Source organism: Psittacula echo (assembly GCF_963264785.1).
Source record: "Psittacula echo genome assembly, chromosome: 24".
NCBI classification, from domain to species: Eukaryota; Metazoa; Chordata; class Aves; order Psittaciformes; family Psittacidae; genus Psittacula; species Psittacula echo.
In genome coordinates, this window is record NC_137759.1 from 3746654 (window position 1) to 3772925 (window position 26272).

At 45.2% G+C, this 26272-nt stretch overlaps 3 protein-coding genes across 5 annotated transcripts; 2 read left to right on the forward strand and 1 right to left on the reverse strand.

Moving 5' to 3' along the window:
• Window positions 1-481: 481 nt before the first annotated feature.
• On the forward strand, window positions 482-3172 carry LOC308229755 (kelch-like protein 23; the record flags this gene model as incomplete). The annotated part of the gene is made up of 3 exons (XM_080634009.1): window positions 482-1403; window positions 2246-2657; window positions 2860-3172. 3 exons carry the CDS (start codon window positions 482-484, stop codon window positions 3170-3172), a joined length of 1647 nt encoding a protein of 548 aa, XP_080490135.1.
• A 1076-nt stretch (window positions 3173-4248) lies between these two features.
• LSM7 (LSM7 homolog, U6 small nuclear RNA and mRNA degradation associated) lies at window positions 4249-7130 on the reverse strand (the record flags this gene model as incomplete). The annotated part of the gene is made up of 4 exons (XM_080634072.1): window positions 4249-5264; window positions 5419-5490; window positions 6780-6870; window positions 7098-7130. The coding sequence occupies 4 exons, from the start codon at window positions 7128-7130 to the stop codon at window positions 5122-5124; spliced, it is 339 nt and encodes a 112-aa protein (XP_080490198.1). The 3' UTR covers window positions 4249-5121.
• Window positions 7131-7218: 88 nt separating this feature from the next.
• SPPL2B (signal peptide peptidase like 2B) lies at window positions 7219-21806 on the forward strand. Of its 3 annotated transcripts, none has more exons than XM_080633735.1 (15): window positions 7219-7363; window positions 10595-10714; window positions 11522-11704; window positions 12363-12452; window positions 12820-12959; window positions 13523-13665; window positions 14468-14564; window positions 14721-14837; window positions 15212-15293; window positions 16100-16174; window positions 16283-16345; window positions 16801-16900; window positions 17802-17879; window positions 18034-18194; window positions 19064-21806. In XM_080633735.1, exons 1-15 carry the CDS (start codon window positions 7301-7303, stop codon window positions 19352-19354), a joined length of 1803 nt encoding a protein of 600 aa, XP_080489861.1. In that variant the 5' UTR covers window positions 7219-7300; the 3' UTR covers window positions 19355-21806. The 3 variants fall into 3 exon arrangements, with proteins under 3 accessions (XP_080489861.1, XP_080489863.1, XP_080489862.1); XM_080633737.1 differs by having other exon boundaries at window positions 18034-18262; window positions 19064-19203; XM_080633736.1 differs by lacking the exon at window positions 7219-7363 and adding an exon at window positions 7384-7968.
• Window positions 21807-26272: the final 4466 nt, after the last annotated feature.

Genomic DNA, 26272 nt, shown 5'->3' on the forward strand with positions numbered 1-26272 from the left:
AGCATTCTGGAATTGCATCTTAAACCCGAACTGATGAATGATGTGGCTCTGGGGAAATCAGTGGGTTCCCACGAAGTCTCAAGCTTTCCTATGGTTTTGATTTGCAGAAGCAGAAAGTATCGTAATGGAGACGGGTTCAGCTTTCTGCTGCTACTTCTTGTGTTCAGTCAGTGCTTGAGGCAATTTTGGTTCTTCCTCCTTTTTCCTCCTTGTCCTCCAGGCTCTTTGCTTGGCTGATTCCCTGTGGTCCTATCTGGCTGAGGAAGGTGCCAGTTAAAAGTGTGGGGTTTTGGTTCTACAGCTCTGCTCTGAAAGCAGCAGGAAAGACTGAAGAGCAAAGCAGGAGGGTAGAAACCATACTTTATTTTTAGCACGAGATTGCCTTATCTTGTATTTACCCTGGCTGGGGTTGGATAATGTTTCCAGAGACCTCACCAAATGAAAGGCTGAGTTAATTTTAACTGCCTGGCAGTCGAGAAGCATGGAGCCTGCACCAGAACCGGAGGAGCTGGGACCTGAGACAGAAGCGGTTGCAGACACGGTCCTGGAGGTCGGAGGGAGCCTGTTCCAGGTCAGCCGCAGGGCACTTTCCATGCACAGCCCTTATTTCAAAGCCATGTTTTTCGGGGGAGCACGAGAGAGCTCCCAACACCACATCGTGATCAGAGGGATTGAGGCCGTGCCCTTCCGGGCACTGCTCGAGTTCACTCGCACAGCCCAGGTGCTCCTAGAGCAGGAGACCGTGACCAGCTTACTGGAAGCAGCTGATTTCCTCCAGTTTGACAGAGTGAAGCTGCTGTGCGAGAAGTTTCTGCAGAGGGAGCTGCACGTTTCCAACTGCCTGGGCCTGCTGACCTACTCGCAGCAGTTTGCCTTCATAGAGCTGTCCGCCTCTGCTCTGAACGTGGCTCTCACTCACTGGGGGGACGTGATGTGCCAGGAGGAGTTCAAGGCGCTGCCCAAAGCAACGCTGCTGCAGCTCCTGCGAAGCGACGAGCTCTTTGTCTCCCGGGAAGACGTGGTTTTCGACAGCGTGATGAGGTGGATCATGGAGGACCCGGCGACAAGAGAGGAGGATTTCCTGGAGCTCGTGGGCCACGTCAGGGTCGCTTTTCTGAGCCTCTCCTTCCTCGACTTCTTGGTGAAGCGCAGCAAGCGCTCTGGGGAGGCAGACGCCTTCTGCAGCCTCCTCAAGAAGTTAGACCTGTGTCCTCCGCCCAGCTGGCACGGCACAGAACTGCGGCCTCATGCAGGCCGGAGCTATGACACCCTCTATGTGCTGGGAGGAACGCATGACAAGGACCAGCAGGAACTGTTTCTCTTTCACCCTAAAACAGGGACCTGGCAGGCTTGTTCTCCACTGCAGCGCAGGAACCTCACCCAGTACGCGGTGGCAGCAGTAGGTAACTCCCAGAGAAGTGGGACTGAGCAAATGCAGACAGAAGTTGAGGCTGAGAGCCCCAAGTGCAAGGAATTCAGCTGTGTTTCCTGTAAATCTGTGCTGTTCAGCATTGCAAAAGCCTCACTCGTATTTGTCCTTACATTCAGTCGAAGAATGGTTTTGTTTTCCTTAGTCCTGGGAGCGTGTTAGACAAGGGTGAATATTGCTTTTCATTTAGCAGAAACTATTGAACCACAGTATCGTGGAACGGTTTGGGTTGGAAGGGGCCTTAAGATCATCCAGTTCCAACCCCCTGCCACAGGCAGGGACACCTCCCACTAGAGCAGGTTGCTCCAAGCACCCTCGCGGGGAAGAGCCTCTTCCTAATACATTACCTCCATTGGCTTTATCTGCAGTGAGCCCAATGACTCCACTGAAGGGGTATCTTTTGGCCCTCTCTTCCATGGTGGTTTTGACACACGGTGACTTCTGATTTATAGCTGCCATGAACTTAAACTCACCATGGATCTTGTGAAATCTTCATGCTTGACACCTTCCAAGACAGCTCAGTGCTGTGGCTTCCCTTATCTAGTGCTGGTGATAGCGCCACGTGGGAGCCTGGCTATCAGATCCCGAGAGGTTCTTTGCAGGCAGTGTTTGCATGATTCTGTTGAAGAGCAGGAGCAGGCTTGGGAGGACACTTCCTGCAAGGCCTCCAGTACTGCAAACTGGTAGAAAGAGCAGTTATCTTCTCTCCTCATCGTGCACCTCATTGGTACAGCCCAGGGAGAGATGAGAGCTGTAGCTCCTGGGAGCCATTTTTAGCCTTCCTATAACAGATGCTTTCCCCTGTTGTCTTTCCAGGGAGCTTCCTGTTTGTGACAGGAGGATATTTCCGGGATGAGTTTGTATGGTACAGTGTGTATTGGGTTCTTACCTACAACTGCTTGGACAATAGCTGGCTGGAAGGCCCTGCCATGAAGAAGTCCCGCAACAGCCATTGTGCCGTAGGAGCAGGGCTCTACCTGTACGTGCTCGGAGGGAGCACAGATGAAGGGATAATCCCAGCAGTGGAGCGCATGGCTTTGGTGGACTCAGAGTGGGAAAGCATGAGCCCTATGGCTCAGCCTGTGGAGAGGGGAGATGCAGTCAGCATGGGAACCAGGATCTATGTGGTCTGCGGCCTGGATGAAAATGGACATGTCTATGATGGAGTGCAGCGGCTGAACACGGAGACAGACAGCTGGGATGTCATCTCATTCTCCCCGCTTCCAAGGTAAGAGATAACCTTTTGGGGCCTGGCAGGGGAGGAGAGGTTCTGGTGTTGATCCTGCTCCAAGAAGACAAATGCAGAAGTCCACCAACACTTGTATGATTCTCTATTAAACGGGACTCGTGATTTGAGGACCAAGGTCACACTGAACGCTTCAGGGCCAGATCTTTCTGTTGAGTCTGATCAAGGGTTTCTTCCCTCCCAGGTATGATCTCTGCATCACAGCACTAAATGGTGCTTTATACACCATAGGAGGAGGAGCTTTTCGATTCGATGTGGAGACAGATGAATGGACCCAGGTGGATGAGGAATGCTTGACCCGCAAGTTCTTCATGGGATGCAGCACTGTGAACGGACGAATTTATCTCCTTGGACAGAGGAAGGGGAACGGTGCCCTCCCTGTTGTAGTCCTCTTTGATCCCTACACTGATATGTGCCAGGTCATTGACAACAAACTCCCCTGTCCCCTTCCTATTAATGGATGTGTTTCTGTGCGAAGATTTGATACGTGGGCATGAGCCAGGCCAGGGAGAAAGAGCCCCGTGCTTTCAGCTGATGGGGGTCAGACTGTGCAGGTTCGGGCTAAGGAATGATGTAATTTGGAGAACAGCTCTGTTCCTTCATAACTGTCTTATTTTTGCTACCTGGCAAACAAACCTGAAGCAAAAGCTGCTGGAGCTGTTGTGTCTAAAAGACAGCATCATTGAAGAGAGGTCAGTGCTGGTGAGGTACGTAAACACCTTAGGGTCGATGCTAAATAAAGGGCTGCTGTGACCTTGAACCCCTGTGGTGCTGTGTCCATTGAACAACTTCGAGAGGCAGGAAAGTCATTGCATCAGCACTGGAAAATAGTGTAGGAGTGAAATGATAAACAGGACAGAGCAAATCAACCCCAACCAGCCACTGAAGTGGAGCCATACCCAGTGCCAGCATCATTTCAGCCTGAAATAAGCAAGTTTCCCAGGTTATATGATTATGGCTGAAATTACCTTTATTCCAGGCTGGAAAGCACTGCAGGAAGAGGGGGGCTGTTCTGGATTTATGCATTTGACAAGGGCCTGTAGGGACAGGCCAAGGGGAATGGCTTGAACCTGCCCGAGGGGAGACTGAGATGAGCTCTTAGGCAGAAGCTCTTCCCTGTGAGGGTGCTGAGGCGCTGGCCCAGGGTGCCCAGAGAAGCTGTGGCTGCCCCATCCCTGGCAGTGTTCAAGGCCAGGTTGGACACAGGGGCTTGGAGCAAGCTGCTCCAGTGGAAGGGGTCCCTGCCTGTGGCAGGGGTTGGAGCTGGAGGAGCTTTAAGGTCCCATCCAACCCAACCCAGGCTGCGAATCTATGACCTCTGCTACTCAGCAGTCTTTAAAATGCCCACCAGACAAGGGACCAGCTGCTGTCATCTCTCATTGATCTCCTGCCTCAGAGGGGTGCATAGGTTCTGATGTGGTCCCTCCTGTGCTCATGGCCCTCCTGAACAATTGTGACTGGATTTACAGCTGAGGAGGGCTGCAGTGTCAGGTGTAGAGCACCTTTTCAGACTAAAGCCCAGACATTTAGGAACAGATTCAGTTGTATTTATTTACTCAAAAAATCCTCAAATCTTGTTATTTCTTCAGTATAAAAGAAACAAAAATGTTCACTTACAAATCGAGTTCCAACAAGCAGAACGCCAAGTGGATGGCCACAATATAAAAATATGCAGTATTTCCAGACACTGCCTACAACTGAACATTAGGATCTTAAATATTCTTCCCCTAAAATCCCGAGGATCAGATGGGTCCTTCCACAAGGTTCTTGTCCTTTAGCCACGAATCATCCTAGAAGTCAGTCCAGTCCTTCTGTAGAAACGTGGGAGCTTTCTGATACACAGATCCCAACCCCCAAGGCCTGAAACAAGTGCTAGAACACTTCTTAGCTACAAAGCCTGTAAAGGGGATGACAAGGTACTATACAAAACCAATCATTTTCCTGCACATGGAGCAAGCAGGCAAAAGAGACTGAACTGAACAGCAGGAAGACTGTAGCATATTGCTTCTTAGCTGAGTACTGCTCTCTAAGAGGAAGAAAACCATGTTCTAATGTATTTTGGCTGTAGATTAACTTAAATACATTTTAATGTATTTAAAAACGTAAACGATATAACCGATATTCAGGGCAGTCTTTACTAATTTTATGTGGTCGTTTTGAAACTCACAATATCAAGAGGGCCTCAGATAATTCCATGACAATATATGACCCCCTGACAGCTCTGAAGAGTGTAGTTACACATTTACTGGGAGGGGGCAAATCAGAATGTACTTCTTACACGTCATGCCCCATCCTTGCATCATTTATGGCAAGCCGCAAACATAAGAATTGACCATTCTTTCACACTAACAAATCCACATTTAAACCCCTTCCCCAACTCAGGAAGCTTCTCAACACACTGATAAGTTTTCTCTGATGATTTGCACCCTTGAATCCAAAGCAAGCACTAGCCATCTTGCTGCTGAATGAAAGGGTTTGGAATAGCTTCCATCCCATCCTGTGGGCAAATAAGAACCACAGAAGTCCCCCTGCAGACCACGAGTCCCAGCTGACGTGTGTCTTCTGTCAATTTGTACTGATCATCTGGATCTGAAAAGCAGAGATCCACAGTTAAAATGGCAGCATGAGGAAAAGAAACCAAATTCCAGCAAGTTCAAAAGGCACTCACAGAGCTGTGTGAGTTCTGTGATGAAAATGATTCCGGGGAGGGGAAGGAGCTTTATACAGATAACAGGTTACTTACCACGCATGTATTCAATGGTACCATCAAGCACAAGGTTCAGAAGAGGGTCAAATCCTTTCAAGACACCACTTGCTATTGAAGCCCACACATGAAACAAAGATGAGAGACCAAAATCAGGTACACAGCAACACAAAACTGCCTGAAGAGCAGGTTCACTTCTCCAGTTCTGTTCCCTCCTTCAATCAAGGTTATCAGGCAAACGAGACCATCGCCATGAAACAGTGCCCTCTTTAGCAAAGTGTCAATGCAGGGGCACCCTGTTTGTGTGGTCAAGTGGAACTCACAGGGGGGTTTGAACCACTGCTTCAAAATGCACTTCAAAACACCCTTTGTGTGCGCAGAGGAGTTCACTGAGTAAATCACAAGGCTACACAGAATGATCCCCCAGTATGACAAATACCTTTTGAGTATCACTAAGAGCCCAACTCAAGTAAGAGATCTACAATCCCAGGTGTCAGATGAACATCATGAAAGAACTCAGCGTGCATTGTTTGTCTAAGCCAAGGGATTCAATGGAATTAACAACTGCCCCAAAACCACCAACAAAGAAAACCACACAACCCCCAAACCCACTTTTGGGGGTAATACAGTAACTATTGTCCACTCATCAATAAGAAGGACAAGTAGGCTTGTAAGCATCAGGAGCCAGGGGAGTTTTAACATGATTTTAACAGCCTGCTGCCAACTTTGAGACAAACAAGTGGTCTGCAGGTGGCACTGCCAGCTGCACACCATGGACAACTGCACATACACAGCAAGGGAGAAGGAGGAGCAGTAGTGACATAAGAGCCTTGGAAGTGAGGAGAAGGCATGGGGAAATGTATTGAAACAAGGATGAAGTTTACTGTGAGGGTGCTGAGGCACTGGCACACAGAAGCCGTGGCTGCCCCATCGCTGGCAGTGTTCAAGGCTGGGTTGGAGCAAGCTGCTCTAGTGGAAGGTGTCCCTGCCGTGGCAGGGGTTGGGACTGGATGAGGCCCCTTCCAACTCAAACCAGGCTGGGATTCTATGAGCTCCAGGCACATTTAGCATGTTGAGAGATGAAAGGGATAACAGGCGAGTTAATTGTAACACCCATAAGTCTTTTTTTTGCTGCTTTAAGTGCACCCTTACAGTGTGAAAAGAACAACTAAGAGAAACATGACAGTTGAAGACAATTAATGAGCAATGAATGAACGGCGCAGGAATGAAACTCTGCGATAGAACTGCAGCCTGGGGTTAACGGCAAGGTTCAAGCAGAGAAGCTTTTACACCGGTAACAGCAAATAATGACGAATAAAACCACTGATGGTCTTCCCTTACAAGAAAGGAACGGGACCACATAGAAGACAAGGAAAAGCCCCATGAGCTCCATGCCTCACCTTCTCTCCCACCTTGGAACTTCACTCGAATCGTTTTATCGATATACTTGGAGAGATCCAAAATACTCTCCTTCTTCTTCTTCTCTTTATCCTAAAAGAGACGAGCAAAAGCAACCTGAATGAAAAACCCTCCACCCGCTTCCACATAGAAACCCCATCACGCTCCTTTTTACCACGCGGGTACAGAAACGCGAAGGGACAAGGGGACGGGCCCAGTAGCGGAGCTGTGCTGGGTAGCACCCGCAGCCATGAACCCCCAGGCCCAGCCCTGCTGAGGTAACCCCGGCCGGGCCCCGCTCCCCTCTACATCCTTCTCACCGCCATCTTGCTCCCGCCGCCGCCACTCGCCATTTCATTCGCCGCTGCCAGAAGTTCCGTCATCCCCCGGCGAAGCTCATTGGCCAATGACGAACGCGGGGCGGGACTTCCGGGACGGGTTGCTGGGTTACGCGGTGCGGAAAGGGCCCGGCCCGGCCCGGCCCGGTCGGAAACAAAGCGGGCGGCGGCGCGGCGGGCCTGGGATGGCGACGCGGCGAGCCCGGCCCTGGCTGCAGGTCTGGCTGCTCCTGCAGCTCCTGCCGCAGGTGAGCTCTGGGAGACTCGTGCCCTGGTGCTGGGCGGGGGAACCGTGACGGACAAAGCCGGGCGCGGGCCCGACACTGGTCCTGCGGCCCTGGCGGGGTCTGTGGTGCTGGAGGCCTCGGGTGGCCGGGCGGTGTGTGTCGGCCTGAGAGGCGCCTGTGATGGGCAGTAACAGCGCAGAGCTGGGGCTGCCCGGCAGCAGGAGGGTGCTGGAGGGGGGTAATGGCCAAGTGGCGGCCGCTTGTGCAGGTGGAAAGAAGACGGCGCCTTTTGTACCTGAGGCTGCAGCCTGTGTTTGTGCGCTTTCTGCTGTTTAGCAGCGGTTTTATATAACACAGAGTCATAGAATGGCTTGGGTTGGGAGAGACCAGTTCCAGTCCCCTGCCGTCTCCATGAGCAGCACCGATCTGATTATCTCTTCTCCAAAGCACACAGCGCCTTGTGTCTGTTAAATCTGTCTGAGATTCAGGTGCCTGAATCGGCTGATAAAGACAATGAAAGCAGGAAAACTGTATGAGGCATGCGGGTGAGTTTGGGACAGAGGAACGGACAAGATTGAGGCACTAGGTGGGCTCAGTCACTCACACCGCAGCTTCTTGAGATATGGGTGAGCTGAATTCCTCTTCTCCATCTCCTTCCCTTTTTTACCTCGCAAACCCCAGAACTTGTCTCTGAGCAGTGTTAATTCACCAATATCACCAAAAACTTCACTCAGCAAAAAACCCCAGGGAGCGTTCTGCAGTTTTAATGTATTAAATGAGCCATGGAAGGGTCTGATGAGGTTCAGAGCAAACAAGTGTGCTCTTAATGCCACCGTTAGATTGGCTCGGTTCCCTGGTAAGTTGCGCTTTACACTTCGGTTGTGTGAAAACCTTCTGCAGCTTTATATGGAACACTTTGCTATGTGTTAATTGTACAACAATCTCCATAAAGCTGGGATTCTTACTGAGTTCCAGCTTTGCAGAGGTCTTGCTGGTGCCAGGGCACTGTTGTTTGTATGGATGCCTGGTTGGTGAGATATTTAATTGCAAACACTCTGCCCTTATTCATACAGCGAAAGTGGGTAATTCCCTAATTAACTGGGAGATGTTAATTCTGTTATTTGAGGCTTGGCAGCCCATTCCCATTGAAGCTTGTTGCAGTGCTCCCTAAACTATATGTGTTATAAGAAGCCAGTATCCTAAAACACCTTATTGTCACAACAGCTGCTGTTTTCTGAATGCCTTTTGGGGATTGTAGGAACATGGTACAGGGCCTGCACAGATTACATTTCCTTATGGGTTAATGTAGCATATGGATTGAACTCGAGGAACTAAGAACTATAAGAAACGTTGCCAGCATCCCAGTGCATCAGCTGTGTTGTTTTGAAGTTCCTTTTGTTCTCTGCTACCTGGTGCCATACAGAAAAACAAAACTGGAAGCATCAAAGCTCTGTGGTACTGAAGCAAGAACCTCTGCTGCTTGCTGAGGTGGGAGGGTATGAACTATCTTGTAGTGGCTGTTGAGGGACTTCAGAACTAGATGTAGATGCTAAGTGAGAATGGCTTTGTGACAATGTCTGTTAATCCACATTCTCCATGGACTCCATTCGCCGTGGGCTTCCTAAAGCTCTGTGCACCCTCTTCAGCTTTTAGCCCTGCTCATATCCCCTTTAATTCCTCTCATCCTTGATTTCTTCACTTGGCTTTTGGCACATAAAAACACAGAGCTTCTAAAATGGTTTGAGCATTTCACATTAAGAACCTTTTACTCCCTTAATACTTCTTTAAAGAACATCCATTAAGTTGCTCAGAAAGCATAACTGGGTATTACTGTCCCCAGTGTTCCATTTGGGATTATTACTGAGTCCCAGTGATGGTTATTGAAATGGAAATGTAGCAACACACCCTGTACTTATTCCCTTGGTTTAAAGATCTGTAGTTTGTAACACTTTTAGCTGTGTAGATTGATTGTTTCTCAAATGCATAAAAGCATTGGATCACAGGGAGCTGCTCCTGCGAAGCTGCCTGAAGAGTTTGGATGCAGTTTGGCTACACATGATATTCAAATCCAAGCTACTCAGAGTTTGTTTGTTTAAGGCCAGTCAGATCCTGTAACAAGAAGCAGGAAATGCTTTTCTTCTGGTCTTCTGCCTGGGTCTGTATTTTGATCTCTGTAGGTTGTTACTGTTGGAAAGTTCAAGATGATGATAATAATGGCTTCCTTTTTGCTATGCGTTCCCTTTTGGTGGGAGGCTTTTAGGTGCCCTGCATAAATAGCTGAGGTAGGAGTTAAAAAGTCTGCTTTGGCAAGTAGGTGGGTTTTGCTAAATACGTTTTCTCCTTATCACATATGCACAATAGTATCTCGTATCTTGGGAACTTGCACTTTGCTTAAGTGGCTTTAATCTGCATTGACATAAACTGTGTCACCTGCTACGCTGAGCACACTTCAGGACCAATGGAATATGTTTTAGAGCACTTAATGAACACTAGTGTCCAAAAAGTGTCTCCTCAGGGTGCAGAATAACTTCTCTGTAGTGGGGTTTGAAATAAAGAGGGAGAAATGAGAGTGATTGGTTCTTTGAATGGGTTTTTGAGCAAGACACAACTTTGGTGCTGCCTCCAGTCATCTTGAGCATCTTGTTTCTCAGCTGCTGCCTGGAGAAATAAATGTGTAAGATATAGCTGTAAGAGTGTAACTGTATAATTATCAACTCATTAGTCTGTTTAGCTTATGAATGTTAGACTAGATGTTGTCAGATTAGTCTGTCACAACTTTCTGTCTCGTTGGAAAGCAGCAGTGGTTAGGGATATTACATTGTGTTTCTCTCCAGAGCAAGGTTTCGTCAGTTCTGATAAGCCCAGGGGCAGGACTGCAAGTCTCTTACCTGTTCTGCAGTAGTCCGGTTTCTTACTATTGCTCTGGTTCTGTACTTACTGCACCATTGTAGCTGTGTTGTTTGGGATTGGTTTGGGGGTTTTTGCATTTTGTTTTCTTATAGACATCCAGTGAGGCTTCATTTGATTCTTAAACCAGTCGGTGAGTACATGGAATCTGCATAATGCATGTGTACTTGTTTGAAGTATGATAGAAACAAGAACAAATTCCACTATATTCCCTGCACAGATACTGAAACTTAGTAGAATCTTTTGTTTTTCTTTCAAATACAAAGCAGGGCCATCAGCAGCAAGTTACACCCATTCACTTCTATTTCATGTGATCTTGTTGGGAATCTTTTGCTGTGTTTTCAGGTGTACTGTGAGTATGGGATGGTACATGTCCTTTCAGAAATGCCGGGCACCAAAGGAAAAGACTATTGTATCCTCTTCAACTCTCAGTGGGCCCATTTGCCACAGGATCTGGGTAAAGCTGTAAGTACCTGGCCGAGCAGAACAACTTGGTCAAAAATACGTTTGGTACAGGGAAATTTCTAATTTCTAACTTGAATTCTTAGAATTTGAAATAACTTCTTTGTTTGCTCTGTTTAGAAGATATTTCTGTCTGTTAAGATCACCCTAGGCAGTGCTATGATGGCAATATTCTTTTCCAGGCAGCATGCCAAGGTAATAGCTATTCCTGGTTCAAAACAAAAATCTTCCTTTTGTACAATGTGACCAATTAAATGAGAATGGCACTTACCTGTGGTTGGAAAGGAGGTTTTGTACGAAGAGATGCCTGTATAACTGACTACTGGTGTAAGAGTCAAGCTGTCAGTAGCTCCAAGCTGATTCAAAAACTGCTGTCACCAACCTGGACATGCTTTTGTCCTTTACCCCAGCCTGTGTTTGTGTTTCTAGTTGTTCATACCTCTACATCCTCTCAGCCTGCAACTCTCTGCCACCCTAGCAATTACAGCACTTTGCTGTACTCCTCCTACATCCTGGATGCATGCATCAGAACAGCAGCAGTGCTGAAGAATACAAATGCGAGTGCGTGAACCCAAAATTTATTACCAGCAGAATTCTGTACAAGAAGTTGAAGCAAGGCAGGACCCTTTGTAATAGAGAGGCCAGCACTGGTTTTAGCTTTCAAGTTTCTCAGAGTGCTCTATTACTCCATTACTTGAAAGTTTAAATTGTCCTTTAGAAACTCTGTGGTTTCTGCTATTGACTTCTTTTATAATTTCATTTTTTATATATATATATATATCTGCATTTAATTAATTTCTTTCTTTTCAGTCACTCTTGGAACTGCAGAATCAGACAGCATCTGTTTTGTGTTCTTCTTCTGATGTACCTCGTGGGGGATTTAATAACCAAATCCCCATGGTGATGCGAGGGAATTGCACCTTCTATGAGAAAGTGAGGCTTGCTCAGATAAATGGAGCTCGTGGGCTGCTGATTGTTAGTAAGGAGAGACTGGTAAGCTTCCTTCTGTCTTTCCCGCATTGCTGATCCTCCTCTGATGTTAGATATTGTCTTCAGTGCTCATTGCTGGTATTTGATGCTTCTCTTTAAAATAAATAATATATGTGTGTTTATGCATGTACATACATTGCACAGCTGTGCATGGAAATAATCCCTCTGGAAGCATGAGGAGGAGGTACTCATTTAAGTAGGAAATGCTGCATAGAGCCTATGTCAAGTCAAGGGCTCAGAATTATCCTTGTCATGTGAAATACTGGAATCAAAGAAGGAGGTTGATTTATTGACTCATGCTACTACCTTGAATGAGATCTAGATCACAGTGAATCCAGTGTTTTAGATTCAGCTGGAGCATCACTGCTGCATGTTTTGTAAAATCAGTGGGTTTGAATACTCCAGTTAATACTAGGTGCACACATCAGTCATAAAGCCTGATATGCAAACAATATTGCTTGAAGTTTGTTTGCTGCTGTTACCGTCTTTATTGAGTTATGTTTTAGTGGAAGCAGGCATACATTTTTACTTTGAGGTTTTGCTGTCATTGTGTTCCTTTCTGGTATATTTCCCAAATTAACAGAAATAGAATTTGCAACTTTAACCTTTTGGAAGCAGTAGAAGAAATGAATATATTCTTACCTGGACTGAACTCTTTCAGGTTCCTCCTGGGGGTAACAGGAGTCAGTATGAAGAGATTGATATTCCTGTGGCTCTGCTCAGCTATGATGATATGTTAGATATTCGCAAGGTAAACTTGATACTACATTCTCTGGTTTGTATTATCTCATTTAAATGAGTCACTCAACAGTTTCTGAAGTCCGTCTTAAGAGCTTTGAATCTGTAGAAAGCTGTAATAATGAAGATTGTATTATTATGTTGAAAATATATATTGAAAAAACCCACATCTCTTGGGAGGCTATTTCTCATCTGCAGAATGAAATTGAAATGGAGCCTGGTGCTGAAAATGAGCATCACTTATAGTAGAGCAAATAGATTACTCTTAAGTATTTCTAACAAAACCTGGTTCTGAGGTTGCTTAGTGGAAAACTAACTGACTGAACCTTTGCTAAGGTAACTTTCTGGAAGTGATTCATAACTTGCACTTACCTCTGCAGAATTTTGGCACCCATGTGAGAGGGGCACTGTATGCACCAAATGAGCCTGTGCTGGACTATAACATGGTGATTATATTTGTCATGGCTGTGGGGACTGTTGCAATTGGAGGCTACTGGGCAGGAAGCAGAGATGTTAAAAAGTGAGTCCCTGGATTGGAGTAAGTCAGTTTTCCTGTGTCTTTCCCGGAAAAAAGAATGTGGTATTTATCTAAGATCACTTGGTAGCTCTACAATGAGGTTTGGAGACCAAAGGATAACAGCGATGGGTAAATACATGCTATGTTTGTTGTGAGTCTTGGATTGAAGTCTTATGGTTACTTTTTGCCAGTGAGGGGAGGAGGCCACCTGTGTCACCCTGATTTCTAACGTTTGCTTTATATACACAACCTGACTTGAGGATTTCTTCTGAAGTCAGCAAATTATTCTGCAGTATTTCATGTTTCTCTTGGGTTCTTAGTGAATGAAAAATAGTGCTGTTGATAAACTAATGCAGTGCTTACTGGTTTGTGCATCACATTATAGCTGATGTTCATACATCCAGGTGAAACGTGGAGTTTCACTGACTTGAGTGGAAATGAGTGCACAGGCATTGGTGCCGTGTCATGTTTTCCAACCCCATGTTGTTCTCACTGAAGATTCAGTGCCCTTTTCCATTTTTTTTTGCAGAAGGAATGGACTGATTCTAGTTGTGTTACTCTTTCAGGCGGTACATGAAGCACAAACGTGATGATGGCACAGAGAAACATGATGATGAAACAGTTGATGTGACTCCCATAATGATCTGTGTGTTTGTAGTGATGTGCTGCTCAATGCTGATCCTCCTTTATTTCTTCTATGACCACTTAGGTACTTTTAAAGTTGTATTTGTACTGATGCATCTTCAATATCACAAGGCTGCCAGCACTTCAAGAATGTTTCTTCTATGGAAATCATTATGAAACAGTTATCTTCTGGCATGTTTCTTCATCCCAATATGATTTAAAACCTCGTAAGAAAACCCACTGAGTAGTTTTCTGTACCTGCTCTTAGAGAGGTTGAATCAGGTGATCATAGAGCTTCTTTCAGACATTAAAGCCTATTAAGTAGATAAAGACTTAATGTCTTCCACGTTTTATTTTATCAAAGGTATTCTCAAACCTATACTGGTCTTTATGTTATTGTTCAATTTGAGGTTAAGTAATGGGATCCAGGATCAATTTTTTTATTGTTATAAAGATAAGTTTCTACTGATCACTTATTAAATTGATTGACAAAAGCATGTGAGAGCTTAATGCACTGGAACTTCCATCATAGTGCTAAGGAAGTTATGAAAGATGCATCTCATCTGTATTAATTCATTTTGCTACTGTGTGATTTTAAGAGTTGCCTTATGATGCTCATGTATACTCGTAATGAGAAGAGAAACACTTGATTTGTTGAAGTGGCTGTTGCATAAAGTACACCTGAGTTAAATGAGCTAGAATTAGATCCTTAAAGAGCATAGATCTAATTAACAATAATTTCAAGACTTTGAATTTAACTTTTCCTAGTGAGGTGTAAGCCTTGTTTCTCATTCAGGCTTTTTGATTTGTTCTTTATTCAGTCAACATATGGCAAAAAAGCATCTCTTACATTATGCTACTTGAACTTACTACTTTTTCTTTCACAGTCTATGTTATCATAGGAATATTCTGCCTGGCTGCATCAATTGGTCTTTACAGTTGCCTGTCACCCTTTGTAAGAAGATTCCCCTTGGGAAAGTGTAGGTATGTGGTAACTTCTGCATTTCTAATGGGCAGAATTACTTTTATATAATGTTGGGGAGCTGTGGGATTTACAAGGTGGTTTCAGACTTCACGATGTTTCTAAAGGAGGAGGGGAACTGCATAAGCAACTGCAGCTTTGGTGTGCTTCATTTTCAGAATCCCAAACAACAACTTGCCTTATTTCCACAAGCGGCCACAGGTCCGGATGTTGCTGCTGGCAGTACTTTGTATCTCTGTCAGTGTAGTCTGGGGAGTCTTCAGAAACGAAGATCAGTAAGTGTATACTTTAGTGTCTGTGCTAGAAATTGTAGCATGCTTTATAGTATAAGTAACTGACGTCCATAGAAGCCTAAACTTGGCCAGGCTGTAGAGTGATAAGAAAGAAACTAGAGACTTGGGCAGAAATTCTCATTGGAAAGCCTTACTAAAGTCTAGATAGACAATATCCGCACTGCTCTCCCCTCATCTACCGGTCATTTAATTGTAGAAGGTCTTCAGGTTGATCAGGCATAACTTCCCATTCGTGAATGTATGCTGACAACAAGGATGTTAATAGTTTTTTGTCCAAGTAGGTCCTTAGTGAGGACAAGGTTTGGTCTGGTTTTCCTACTGCTTCCTGCAAAAATGTTACTCTTCTCTCTCTTTAGGTGGGCCTGGGTTCTGCAAGATGCTTTAGGAATTGCTTTCTGTCTTTATATGTTGAAAACAATTCGCCTGCCTACATTTAAGGTATAAAAGTTAAATGTAGAAAGAGGTTGTTTGCCTGTATATAGTTCAACAGAGGAGTTGCTTATAATGGAGTACATTGGCTTGGAAATGCACTTCCATTCACATGTGGTTCGGAAAAGAGTGAAGTAATGACTAAAACGTAGACCAGTAAGTGCTATGTGATTGTTATGCATGGAGTCCTGTAGTGTTGAGCACCAGTAAATCACACACCACACACTCATTTGTGGGGTTTTGGGGGAGGCTTGTTGTTTGGGGTTGGTTTTTGTTGAGTGTTGGGGGTTTTTTTGTTCTCAAATTTGACACACAAAAAGCATCATTCTGGTGCTTTTTTCAAATCTTCCAGAACTTTCTCAGTATCCTAAGATAAAAAGCAGAATTAGTCATTTAGTTGCCCCTTAGGCAGCTCTTCAAACTGTTTCAGGTTATCTTCAGCTATAGGTTTGTTTCCCTGTACAAACTGGCTAAAGGAATGTGGATACTGTTCCAAGCTGTGCTTAGCATCCTCCAGAGAATATGCAGAACTTTTTAAGATGCCTTGAAAAATTGAACCATCACCTTTTATTTATCATATAAAATCAGGGACTTTAGGGGCTAACATGTAATGTTGTGTTTAAGAATTACCTTCTTTTCTGTGGTGCATGCAAGACCCAATTCTTCCATCTAAAATATTTAGGAATGAAGAAAAATAACTTGCTCACTTGGTTTTGTTAGCTTTTTGCCTTGAATAGTCTGAAGTTGCTGATTATTTCTTTGCTGTTTACTATTGCATCTGATGTCAATACCAAGTATCTTGTGTCTTCCTTCAGGCTTGTACCTTGCTCCTCCTGGTTCTTTTTGTGTATGATGTATTCTTTGTATTTATCACACCTTTTCTAACAAAGGTAAGTAAAGTACTTCTGTAATGCCTGCTGCTCACAGTGTGTTCCTAAATGATCCCAGACCTGCTGAGTAAAGTGCTGATTTCCAATTTCCCTTTTTTTTCCCTTTAGTCTGGGGAGAGTATAATGGTGGAGGTGGCTGCAGGTCCGACTGATTCTTCCACTCATGAAAAGGTACTGCATGTAGACTGAAAGCATGGCACTAATTTCCAGCTATTACACTTGCAACTTCTCTAGAATTCAAAGGCCACAAAGCTGAAAGGGAGATGCCAATCTGAAAAGAATTTAACGTGGAAATAAGCACTCCTGAGCTCCCTGGAAATCTGTACCAAACACAGGGCAAATCAGGCTTTTAGTGGTTCATTCACAGCAGCTTTGGTCTTCTTCGGTTGTTTTAGGAGAGTATTTAATTATTTGTACTTTAAATCAGTTTTGTTAATTATTGTCAGTAGCATTAAGAAAATATTTTAAACAAGAAAAAAAATTCAAAGAATCTACAATGTAAAACAAAGAGACATTTGCTCTATTTTGAAGTCTGCAGTTTGACTGCAGCAGGAGCAAGTGCTGGTAGGTGGTGCCAGTATGTAGAGGAAACAGCTTTTCATAAGGCATGTGTCTCTCATTCCAAGCTCCCCATGGTCCTGAAGGTTCCACGCCTGAACTTCTCACCCTTGGCTCTGTGTGACAGGCCTTTTTCTCTTCTAGGATTTGGAGACATTTTAGTTCCAGGTATTTCTTGCTTAGCATGTGAGCATGTGAACAATTTTACTTGTTGCACTGTGATACTAGTTTATACCTCTTGTACTTCTGCTTCAGACAGGCAGTTTGATTTGACTACTGCACTAGTCACCTTTTCCCATAACAAATTCAATGCACATCAAGTTTACGGTTCAATTTCACATGCAGTGATGCCAAGAAATGTAGAGAAATCTCCAGAGTTGGTTTAGCAATTAATTTTATAGTATAAAACATATTTAGTTGTATGGTGATAGAGGAAATGATTTGTCTATTTGGCCATGATTTGGGTACATACCTACCTGACCACCCAAAGTGTCAAACTCCAGATGTTGTGTGACTACCACCTCTCCTCTCAACTTTGGCTTTAGCTAATATGTAGAGGCATGCCTGGCATCACTGCAGGTGAAAACGAGTTTGCACCTTCTGGCTTTCACTTTTTTTCTGTGAAATTATTTATTTTTTTGTGTTTTGGGGAAATATGAACTGCATCATCCCTGGTTGTGTCCCCTCTGACCTATAATAGGCATAGACATTAACCATTAATTTCTCCTGTCTTTACTAGGAGCTGGAAGGGACAAACTTACTCTTGTTAACATAACTTTACAACTGTTTATTAGGAATGGGCTAATGTTTTGTATTTAGGATCTGTGTATTTGTAGATCTTCATTTGATTATTAGAGTGCTTCTGTTACACTGGGCTTGTGGGAGACCTGTTCTGGAGGCTGTGCAGCCTCCTGCATGATGCTCTCATGATACTTAAACACTGGGGTGCCCAAGTAAGGCTTGGAAGGGGGGAAAAATCTTAGAAGTTCTTAGATAATTTGATGGGTTTGTGTATCTTAAAGCCATGAATGGGTTGAAAGCATGTTGTAATTGTTCTTTCCTTTCCCAGGCTTACTGGTAGCCTATTGCCATAGATTTGATATTCAGGTGCAGTCATCCAGAGTGTATTTTGTGGCCTGCACCATAGGTATGTATAAAAGTGACTGAAAAAATACTGGAGATACTGTTTTGCATATTACTTGAACAAAGTTCCTGTTAGGATGCTCCTCTAGCTCATTATTTAGTTCTTGAGCAAAGCTGTATCTGAATAACGGGGTTTTGCTGGTTTTATTTCCCTTCAGCATATGGCATAGGCCTCCTTATGACCTTTGTTGCCTTGGCAATGATGCAGATGGGCCAACCTGCTCTCCTCTACTTGGTGCCCTGTACCCTCTTCACAAGCTTTGCTGTGGCTTTTTGGAGAAAGGAGCTTGCAATGTTCTGGACGGGCAGCGGCTTTGCGGTGAATACCAGTTTGATATGAGTGTCTTCAAGAAATACTAATATTATAAAAACCTAACTAGAATTAAAGTTGAGTAAAATATTGCAGTATTATCAAACCAACCCAAAGATTATTGTTTTGCTTGATTCTTTGCCTTTTTTTACATATTTTTATTTTTGCCTCAGGAAGGGTTTATTTAATGTTTATGGCCACTTAAACTGGTTAGTGAGAGGTAGAGTAGATCTTGTCTCTCCTTCTGGATTGGGACATAATTTTACTCGTTTCATCTACATTGAAATTATTATTATTAAGTATTAAAATAATGATTTCTGTTATTAAATGCATCCTTAAAATATTTGTCTTCTGCTTATGAAGGTAGAAAGCTAGTTCAGTGTAGTAAATTATCACCTTGTTTCGCTGGGGGCAGAAGTGAAATGAATTTGATTCCAAAAAGAGTCATTTCCATTGGGATGCATAATTCTAGATTCTGATTAATTACTTGAAGGGCAAATCTATCAAGCTAGAGGTTCCCCCCACAGTCACATTTATTTTGTTATTCAACTATTTGTGATAAACTTCACAACTTTATTGTTGTGCATTGAGAGTAGAGGTGTGGGGAAAACCAGAGTGTGACCAAGTGCCAAAGTGCTCTTTGCCTCTTCCTGTGTAGTCAGCAGGGAATAATCAAGCAGAAAGCAACTAAACACATTTCTGGAAGAAAAATCCCCTCGTGTACTATAAAAGACAAAGATGGGATAACTATGCATGTGTCCACAATGATAACGGAGATGATGGACCTTTAATCTTCATCTTGTACAACCATCACTCCTGATACCTGGGCACGGTAATTCTTGCTTTCCATCATTCTGACTGTGATCTTCCATTTACAGAAAGACCTACCTCAGCCTCCCTTGGTGATAGCTCCTGTCAACTGCCCTGAGCTACCCAAAGACAGCAATGTACCAGCCTCCCAACAAGACACAGAGCAAATGATCAATCCTACCCTCCATGTGAAGGAGCTGCAAGGCCCCACCTCAGCTGCAGAGGAACTGGCTGATGCCGCCACAAAGAGGGACCAGTCAGAAATTCCTATTGCCCAGAGTGAGGAGGAACCAGCTGGTCAGAATAAGGACAACCGTGAAAGCAAAGGCGTAAATACAGAGCAAAAGCAGCTGGAATAAACAGTGGGATAAGAACTCCTTTTCCCTCACAAGCATATCCATGTAAAACCAGTATGTATTTAGGACTGGTTTAGTAGTGTTTGCGTTCATTGAGGAACCTCACTGGGAGTCTGATCATCAAATCCAACAAGGAATGTTCTGCCTCCAGCTTCGGTACAGCTATACAATTCAAACATCTTTCTGAAATATGGTGCTCTACAAGGGTTCTGATGTATGGATTTCAATGCTCATTTTATTAGGGAATGCCTTTGACCGTTCCATTTTTCTCTATAGCAAGGTAGTATTTACAAGTTTATTTACACAGTACTCTGTGCTTGTGTGGCTATTTTGCTGCTTTAGCATAGTGTAGGTTCACCCGGAGGAAAAGCATTGAACAAGTCTGTTACAATGCTTAACTGAGAGAAACATGATAGGGTTTTGGGGGGGTTTTTTTAGCACTTTCCCTATTGTCACCTTTGCTTTTTCCCTACTTGTCAAAACCATTGATATAAGGGAATGCTTTAGTATAAACTCATTCAGGAAACGCAGAGAATGGTTGAATTACCAGCCTCTGAAAGGATTTATACTACCATGGTGCATTAAATGCATCTCTTAACGTTTTCGTCTTTGTCTTTTACTCCAGGTACCTGCGTTGGTTACTAGTTTAGTTTAAAAGGCAGGATGAATGGAGCTACAGGAAGCTTTCTAAGCCCTTGTGTAAACTCTAGGGGCTGTTCTGAAAATAGAATCATGGAATCATAGAATAAACCAGGTTGGAAAAGACCTTTAAGATCATCAGGTCCAGCCTTTACCCCAGGACTGCCAAGGCCACCACTAAATCATGTCACTAAGGGCCTTGTCTGCATGGTTTGTGAACACTTCCGGGGACACTGGAAGCAAAAGCATATTGGGAATGTTTAATGTTATAGGAGTAAACACAAGCCAAATAGAATCATAGAATCATAGAATAGTTAGGGTTGGGAAGGACCTTGAGATCATCTAGTTCCAACCCCCCTGCCATGGGCAGGGACACCCCACACTAAACCATGTCACCCAAGGCCTCATCCAACCTGGCCTTGTAAGAAAATAGGTAGCAGTACTATACTAAGCTTAATAGGCAGTATTTTTGTTGGGAAAACGTTAAAGCAGTAGAAGTTCCAGTGTTTGGGGGTTTGAGCTGCTGCTTGTTACTCATTTGAGGGATGGAACTGTGATTTCTGGTCCTGAAGAAAATCATCTGGTGAATTTATTCCCAAGGGAGCACATACAGTGCTATAGTCAGCTGTGATTTTAAAGCTTGCTTGCTCCTCACTAACTGCCTCAGTCATGCTTTGTCCCAAGAGTAGCCAAAGCATGACCTGTAAGGCTCTGGAATGAGGCTGTGAGCTAACCTGTTCTTTTGCATCTCTTGCTACATGACATTGGGAAGGACTAAATTTGTGAATTGAAACCTTTTTGGGATGCATCTGGTCTTATTTTATACACCTGAAATTGGGCATTTTCCTATATACCGTAATTGAATCTTAGTCCATACAGAGGGATGATAAGATTTGCAGAGTATTTGTTCCATCCAAGGACATTTGGTTTCATCAAAGGTGCCTGGTCTGTTCTACACTGAAGTTACAATCCCATTAAAACTGAAAGAGAAATCTGAAGTATTCTAGGATCCTAGAATAGGATTCAAATGGCATGGAAGATAGACTCTTCGGAGTCTATGTCATTTACAAAAGTATTATGATAGTGACATGATCAGAGGTGATGCTTTAAAATTGGAAGTCTCCATTGGCATGTTGAATTGGATCCTCTTGTGATGTCTGGCTGTTAAGTTTCTGCTGTTGTCTTTTTAGCCAGGTCTTCTAAAACCTTACCCTGGGCTTTTTGGATGGCAGCTTCTATTTCTGCCTCACGTTGGGTGGGTGCTGTCCTTTGTCTGGAATGCAAAATGCTTTCTGTAAAAAACACATTTATGGCTTCAGAGTTTGAGCAGCTTCTGCTTAAACCTTCAAGCCCTGATGCTGAGTTCCTTCAGTGGTGAATATCTTGAAAGGCTTCCTGAGTCCAAAGGCCTGCACTCCATCTGATCTTCGACTCACCCAATGGAAGATAGTAGTACTAAAGAGAGCTCGTTTTCAATCTCCTCTTTAATGGACTATGTTACTCTTGCCAGCAGTAATCTGAACCAATTATTACTAATAAAAGCAACAGAGACATTTTACTGAAACCTTCAGCCAGCTGGATTATGCCTTACTTTAAGCCATTGTATAAGTATGTATATTAAACTAAGAAACCAATCTTGTGTTTGAATAATGAACTTGACAAAGAGCAAGAAAACAAGTTTGGAGACTGACTCAAAGATGTGGGTTTCTTGTCTTGATTGTCTTTCAGTCATAATGTAACACGGAATAGTTTTTTATATGCCTAAAAGCCAGTAGGCTTCTAATGATGAAGTATTAAGTTTTCTCATCGACTTGAACGTGTGTTTGAACATTTGTTCTCATATGTTGTGGGTTGGGTTAGGAAACACTTCCACTTGTTTAGAACTGAATTAAAATAGAAGAATGGATGACGTTTAACTTGTAGGCATTTAACAGCTGTGTTATTCCCATTGCATTCTAGATAGGACTGCTTGGAGCATTCTGCTTCACCTTGTGGTTCTGGGAGTTTCACATGTATTTTTAAGTATGATTTTGGTTAGTCAGTGAGGAAAAACTCTAACAGCTCCTCAGTGCAGTATCTCCAGTTAAAGTCTAAACTAGTACTGCGTTACATGCTGTGACTATTGCAGTAATATTGCACAAATCGGATGACCCTGGGCACCAGTTTGGCTGTGACTGTTTGGACCCTGATCCTGGGCAGTTCTATGACTTCCATCAAAAACCAAGGCTGTGCATTTTGTCTTTTAAAAGCCTCCCTGATCAGTTTAATGTGAAACTTAATGTTCAGTAGGAAACTGTGAAGGTACATTCAGTGCAGCTGACTCATTTTATTTGATGATTGTAACATAGGATCCCAGCCTTAAAGCTCACCCAGGTCCAACCCCGGCCATGGGCAGGACCCCTTCCACTGGAGCAGCTTGCTCCAAGCCCCTGTGTCCAACCTGGCCTTGAACACTGCCAGGGATGGGGCAGCCACAGCTTCTCTGGGCACCCTGTGCCAGCGCCTCAGCACCCTCCCAGGGAAGAGCTTCTGCCTAAGAGCTCATCTCAGTCTCCCCTCGGGCAGGTTCAAGCCATTCCCCTTGGCCTGTCCCTACAGGCCCTTGTCCCAAGCCCCTCTCCAGGTTTCCTGCAGCCCCTTTAAGCACTGGAGCTGCTCTCAGGTCTCCCCTTCAGGAGCCTTCTCTTCTCCAGGCTGCCCCAGCCCAGCTCTCAGCCTGGCTCCAGAGCAGAGCTGCTCCAGCCCTTGCAGCATCTGATACACATCCCCCAACAAACTTGAGTGAAAATGCTCAAAGGATAATAATGCTCAAAGTAAAGTCGGTGCAGTTCTTGGTTACATCTCTCACATACTAAGCCTTTAGCGAACTTCCTTAATTCCATAATAAGGATTCTATTCCTAAAAACTTGGATGCCTTCAGGGGAAGCACTGTTTTGAGTCAAAAACCTCAAAGAATCAAAACCACATTAACCAACACCCCCCAACATCTCTTTGCATCACAGCATCCGAGAGCAATGCAACCAGAACCCAGGTACATTTCCACCCTGGCTTTGTGCCCATGGGTTTCGCTGTGTCCTGCCTTTCACTTTGAGGTACAGCAGTAAAATGGGAAGACAGAAATGGAGGCATTTCTTGTGTGAGCTGGCTTTAAAGCCAAGAAAGACCTGCAGCAGGACAGCCTTTCTGTGGGGGCTGTGGCTGTGGAATCAAGAGACAGCGCCTGCCATTCACACAAAGAGGATTCCAAACCAGAAAAACTGGTTTTGTGTTAAATAAAGGGTAGTAAATGGGAAGATACAGCCTGGCCACAAAGCTCATCCTAAAATACTCCAAACCCCATCCTATCGTGGTTGAAACAGTAGCTAGCATTGCAGCTTTAAACATAGACCTGTATGCTAGAACAGAATTAGCCCGATGAACGAGCCGGGTGACTTTGACTGTATCCGGTGCGCAGAGATGGACAGAGCATTCGTTTGAAAACCAAACACAGATAAAGCCTAAGTTATTGGTTTTGGCACAGAGTAATGCTCCAATGGGGAATTGAACTGCTCAAACGGGAGCGTGGCATCATCTGGATCGGGTTAGATCCTAAACTGCTCTTCTGATGAACTTGGCCCATGGTTCTACCACCCGTGCCACACGTGCCTGATGCATCACTATGGATTGCCGTAGTGACTCTGAAAGGATCTCCCATCTGATGTGCTCACTGAAGATGTGTCCTACGTGACCGCTTCTACATCTGCAGAAGCACTTTTGTGTTCACTATTTCCAAGCTTCTCATCCCTGTACAACTTCCTTAGTCTTGCAGCAAGAAGCCTCTTGAGTCTGTGGAAGGAGGATGCCATCCATCCCGATGGCTCCTTTAAGCACAGGGATTGCAGAGGTGATGCCTGAAGCTTGCCTTCAGGGCACACTGAAATTCCTGCACCAATTCCTCACATCCTTTCTTGGGAAGCTCTTCGGTCAGCTCCTGCTTACAAGTTAAGTCGTTGTCTGAAATCAGTTCATGAGCTCACCTGGGCAGATGATGAAGTGGAGAGCTCCTGGACCAGCCTGATCCACACGTGTACCTTATGGTGCATCGCTACGTTTTCCTGCTTGTTCTGTGGAATTTCGAGGATGACATTGCTTTAGCGCAGTGTTTGTTGCATCTGGCTGCTGTAATGGTGTGTGGAGCAAACCTGCAATGACCAGGGTGGCCCCAGCTGCCCGCTGATTTTGGTTGCCAGTGATTAAAGCCAGGTTGGCCGGGGCTTGGAGCAAGCTGCTCCAGTGGAAGGTGTTGGAAGCTGAATGAGCTTTACGGTCCCTTCCAACCCAATCCAATCTGGGATGCTGTGATCAATAGAGCGTGGGCTGCAAGTGCTGTAGAGGTGACTGAGGCAGTGAGGGGGGGTGTTGACGTGCCCCCCTTCACCGGTTTTACCCCTTGGGGCTGACTCTGGTGCAGGGTAAATTCAGCGCTGCTGATGGGAGCCACCGGCATCGCTGGCACCAGTTTTGCTGCCGAAGTGAATGGGAGCTGAGTGAGCCGCAGACACCGCTGCAGGCTTGGGAGGAGCAGGAGCGGGGGCATCCCGAAATCCAGTGAGGCACCAAACCCGCTCCTCAGGGCTCCGGCTGTGCCTTTAAGCTCCGTATGCAAAATCCCCGTGTGCCTCCCACCCTCTGCTCTGGTCACCGCGGGGGGGAGGCGGGAGGCGCCGCTCCGGGGGAGAAGGTTTCCAGGGAAAATCCACCTCGGTGGCAGCGGGAAGAGCAAAGCGGGTGAGTTCCTGCGCCCTCCTCCAGCCCCTTCTGGTTCTCTTCGAGGTTTCGGGCTCTCTGGGCAAGGGTGGGAAGAGAAGCGTGAAACCTGCCCCTGTCCCGGCCATTGCCCCCATCCCGGGGGGCTCCTCGCCCGCTGGTCCAGCGCGGATTGCGGGCAGCGCAGGCAGAGCCGCATCCCTCCTGTCCTGTCCCATCCCATCCCTGTTCCCGCACTTGGACATTTCCAGACCAGTGCGGATTTGGAATTGCTCCTCCCCACTTGAATATTCCCCCCCCTCCCGCCCCATCCCGCTTCGGAAAATTCCTCTTGCTTTGTTGGCTCTAAGGAAACGGCTTCTTTCTGAATTTATTGCTGATAGGGGAAACATCAAACCTTTTATTTAAGCTAAGAGACACAAATAAGTTGGGTGCTTCCTTCGTTAGTCACTTATGGCTAAACCAGAGAATCAGAATCACAGACTGGTTTGGGTTGGAAGGGACCTAAAAGATTAGGGAACCCATAGAATAGTTTGGGTTGGAAGGAAAGGACCTTCAAAGGTCAACTTCAACTGGATCAGGTTGCTCAGAACCACATCCAGCCTGGCCTTGAGTGTCTCCAGGATGGGACAACCTAGTTTCAAGTCCCTACAACAGCAGGGACACCTTCCACTAGAGCAGGTTGCTCCAAGCCCGTGTGTCCAACCTGGCCTTGAGCACTGCCATGTCTTCCAGCCATGAGGCTGCCCTATGGAGCTCAGGCATGTTGCCCTGTGTCCTGCTGGAAGGAGGTCCCTGTGGGTGAAGGGATCAAGCAACGCAGCGCAGGGCTGGAGCATTGTGTGCGCAGCGCTCTGCAGCCTGTGCTTGGGGACACAGCCGCCTTTAGCAGATGATGCTACCCCACATAGATACCTGCAGGGTTTCCTTCTGCGTTTCCCTCTGAAATCAGTGACTCAGGTGCTGGGAGGCCCCTGCGTGGCTGAGATCTTTTATCGCCGCCTGGTTTCTCTCTGTGAACCCTCCTTTGAGGGAGCAGGCATTGCAGGCGGCTGCTTTCAGGGCAGCATGGAGGGGTTTGTGCCCATGCACATCAATGCCTGTCAAACTGTAACAGCGGCTGAAGCCGGGTACTCCACACATTGCTTCTAACGTGTGGAAGCTGGTCAGAAAGACTGTGGTTATCTGCAAGGCAAAGGCATCTACTGCAGCCCTTGTTCTTCCAAGAACCCCCGGTCTCGGTGTCTCCACCAGCTCCATCAGGACCCACATGTCTCCAACAGCCTTTGCACTGGGCCAGACGCAGTGTCCAAGGGAGAAGGGTGGCTGTCACGAAAGGAGATGCCAGGAGTTAAGGATGTGAGTTTTTCTTGGCCATTCATGAGCTGGAAAGGATCAAATGATAAAGTGCTTCTGTTGTGAAAAGTAACTGGACAGAAATGGCACTTCCCTGCCCACGGGATACTCCCCATGTGTATTCTGTATTTACTATCATCTGCACGGAGCTTTTGGGCCAGCACGGCTGAGGGGCAGGAA

Coding starts and splice junctions, on each gene's coding strand:
- SPPL2B (XM_080633735.1), top strand. CDS start 7,301: ATGGCGACGCGGCGAGCCCGGCCCTGGCTGCAGGTCTGGCTGCTCCTG. Junction 12,453..12,819: donor ATATGTTAGATATTCGCAAG/GTAAACTTGATA, acceptor TTACCTCTGCAG/AATTTTGGCACCCATGTGAG. Junction 16,346..16,800: donor ATTCTTCCACTCATGAAAAG/GTACTGCATGTA, acceptor TCTCATTCCAAG/CTCCCCATGGTCCTGAAGGT.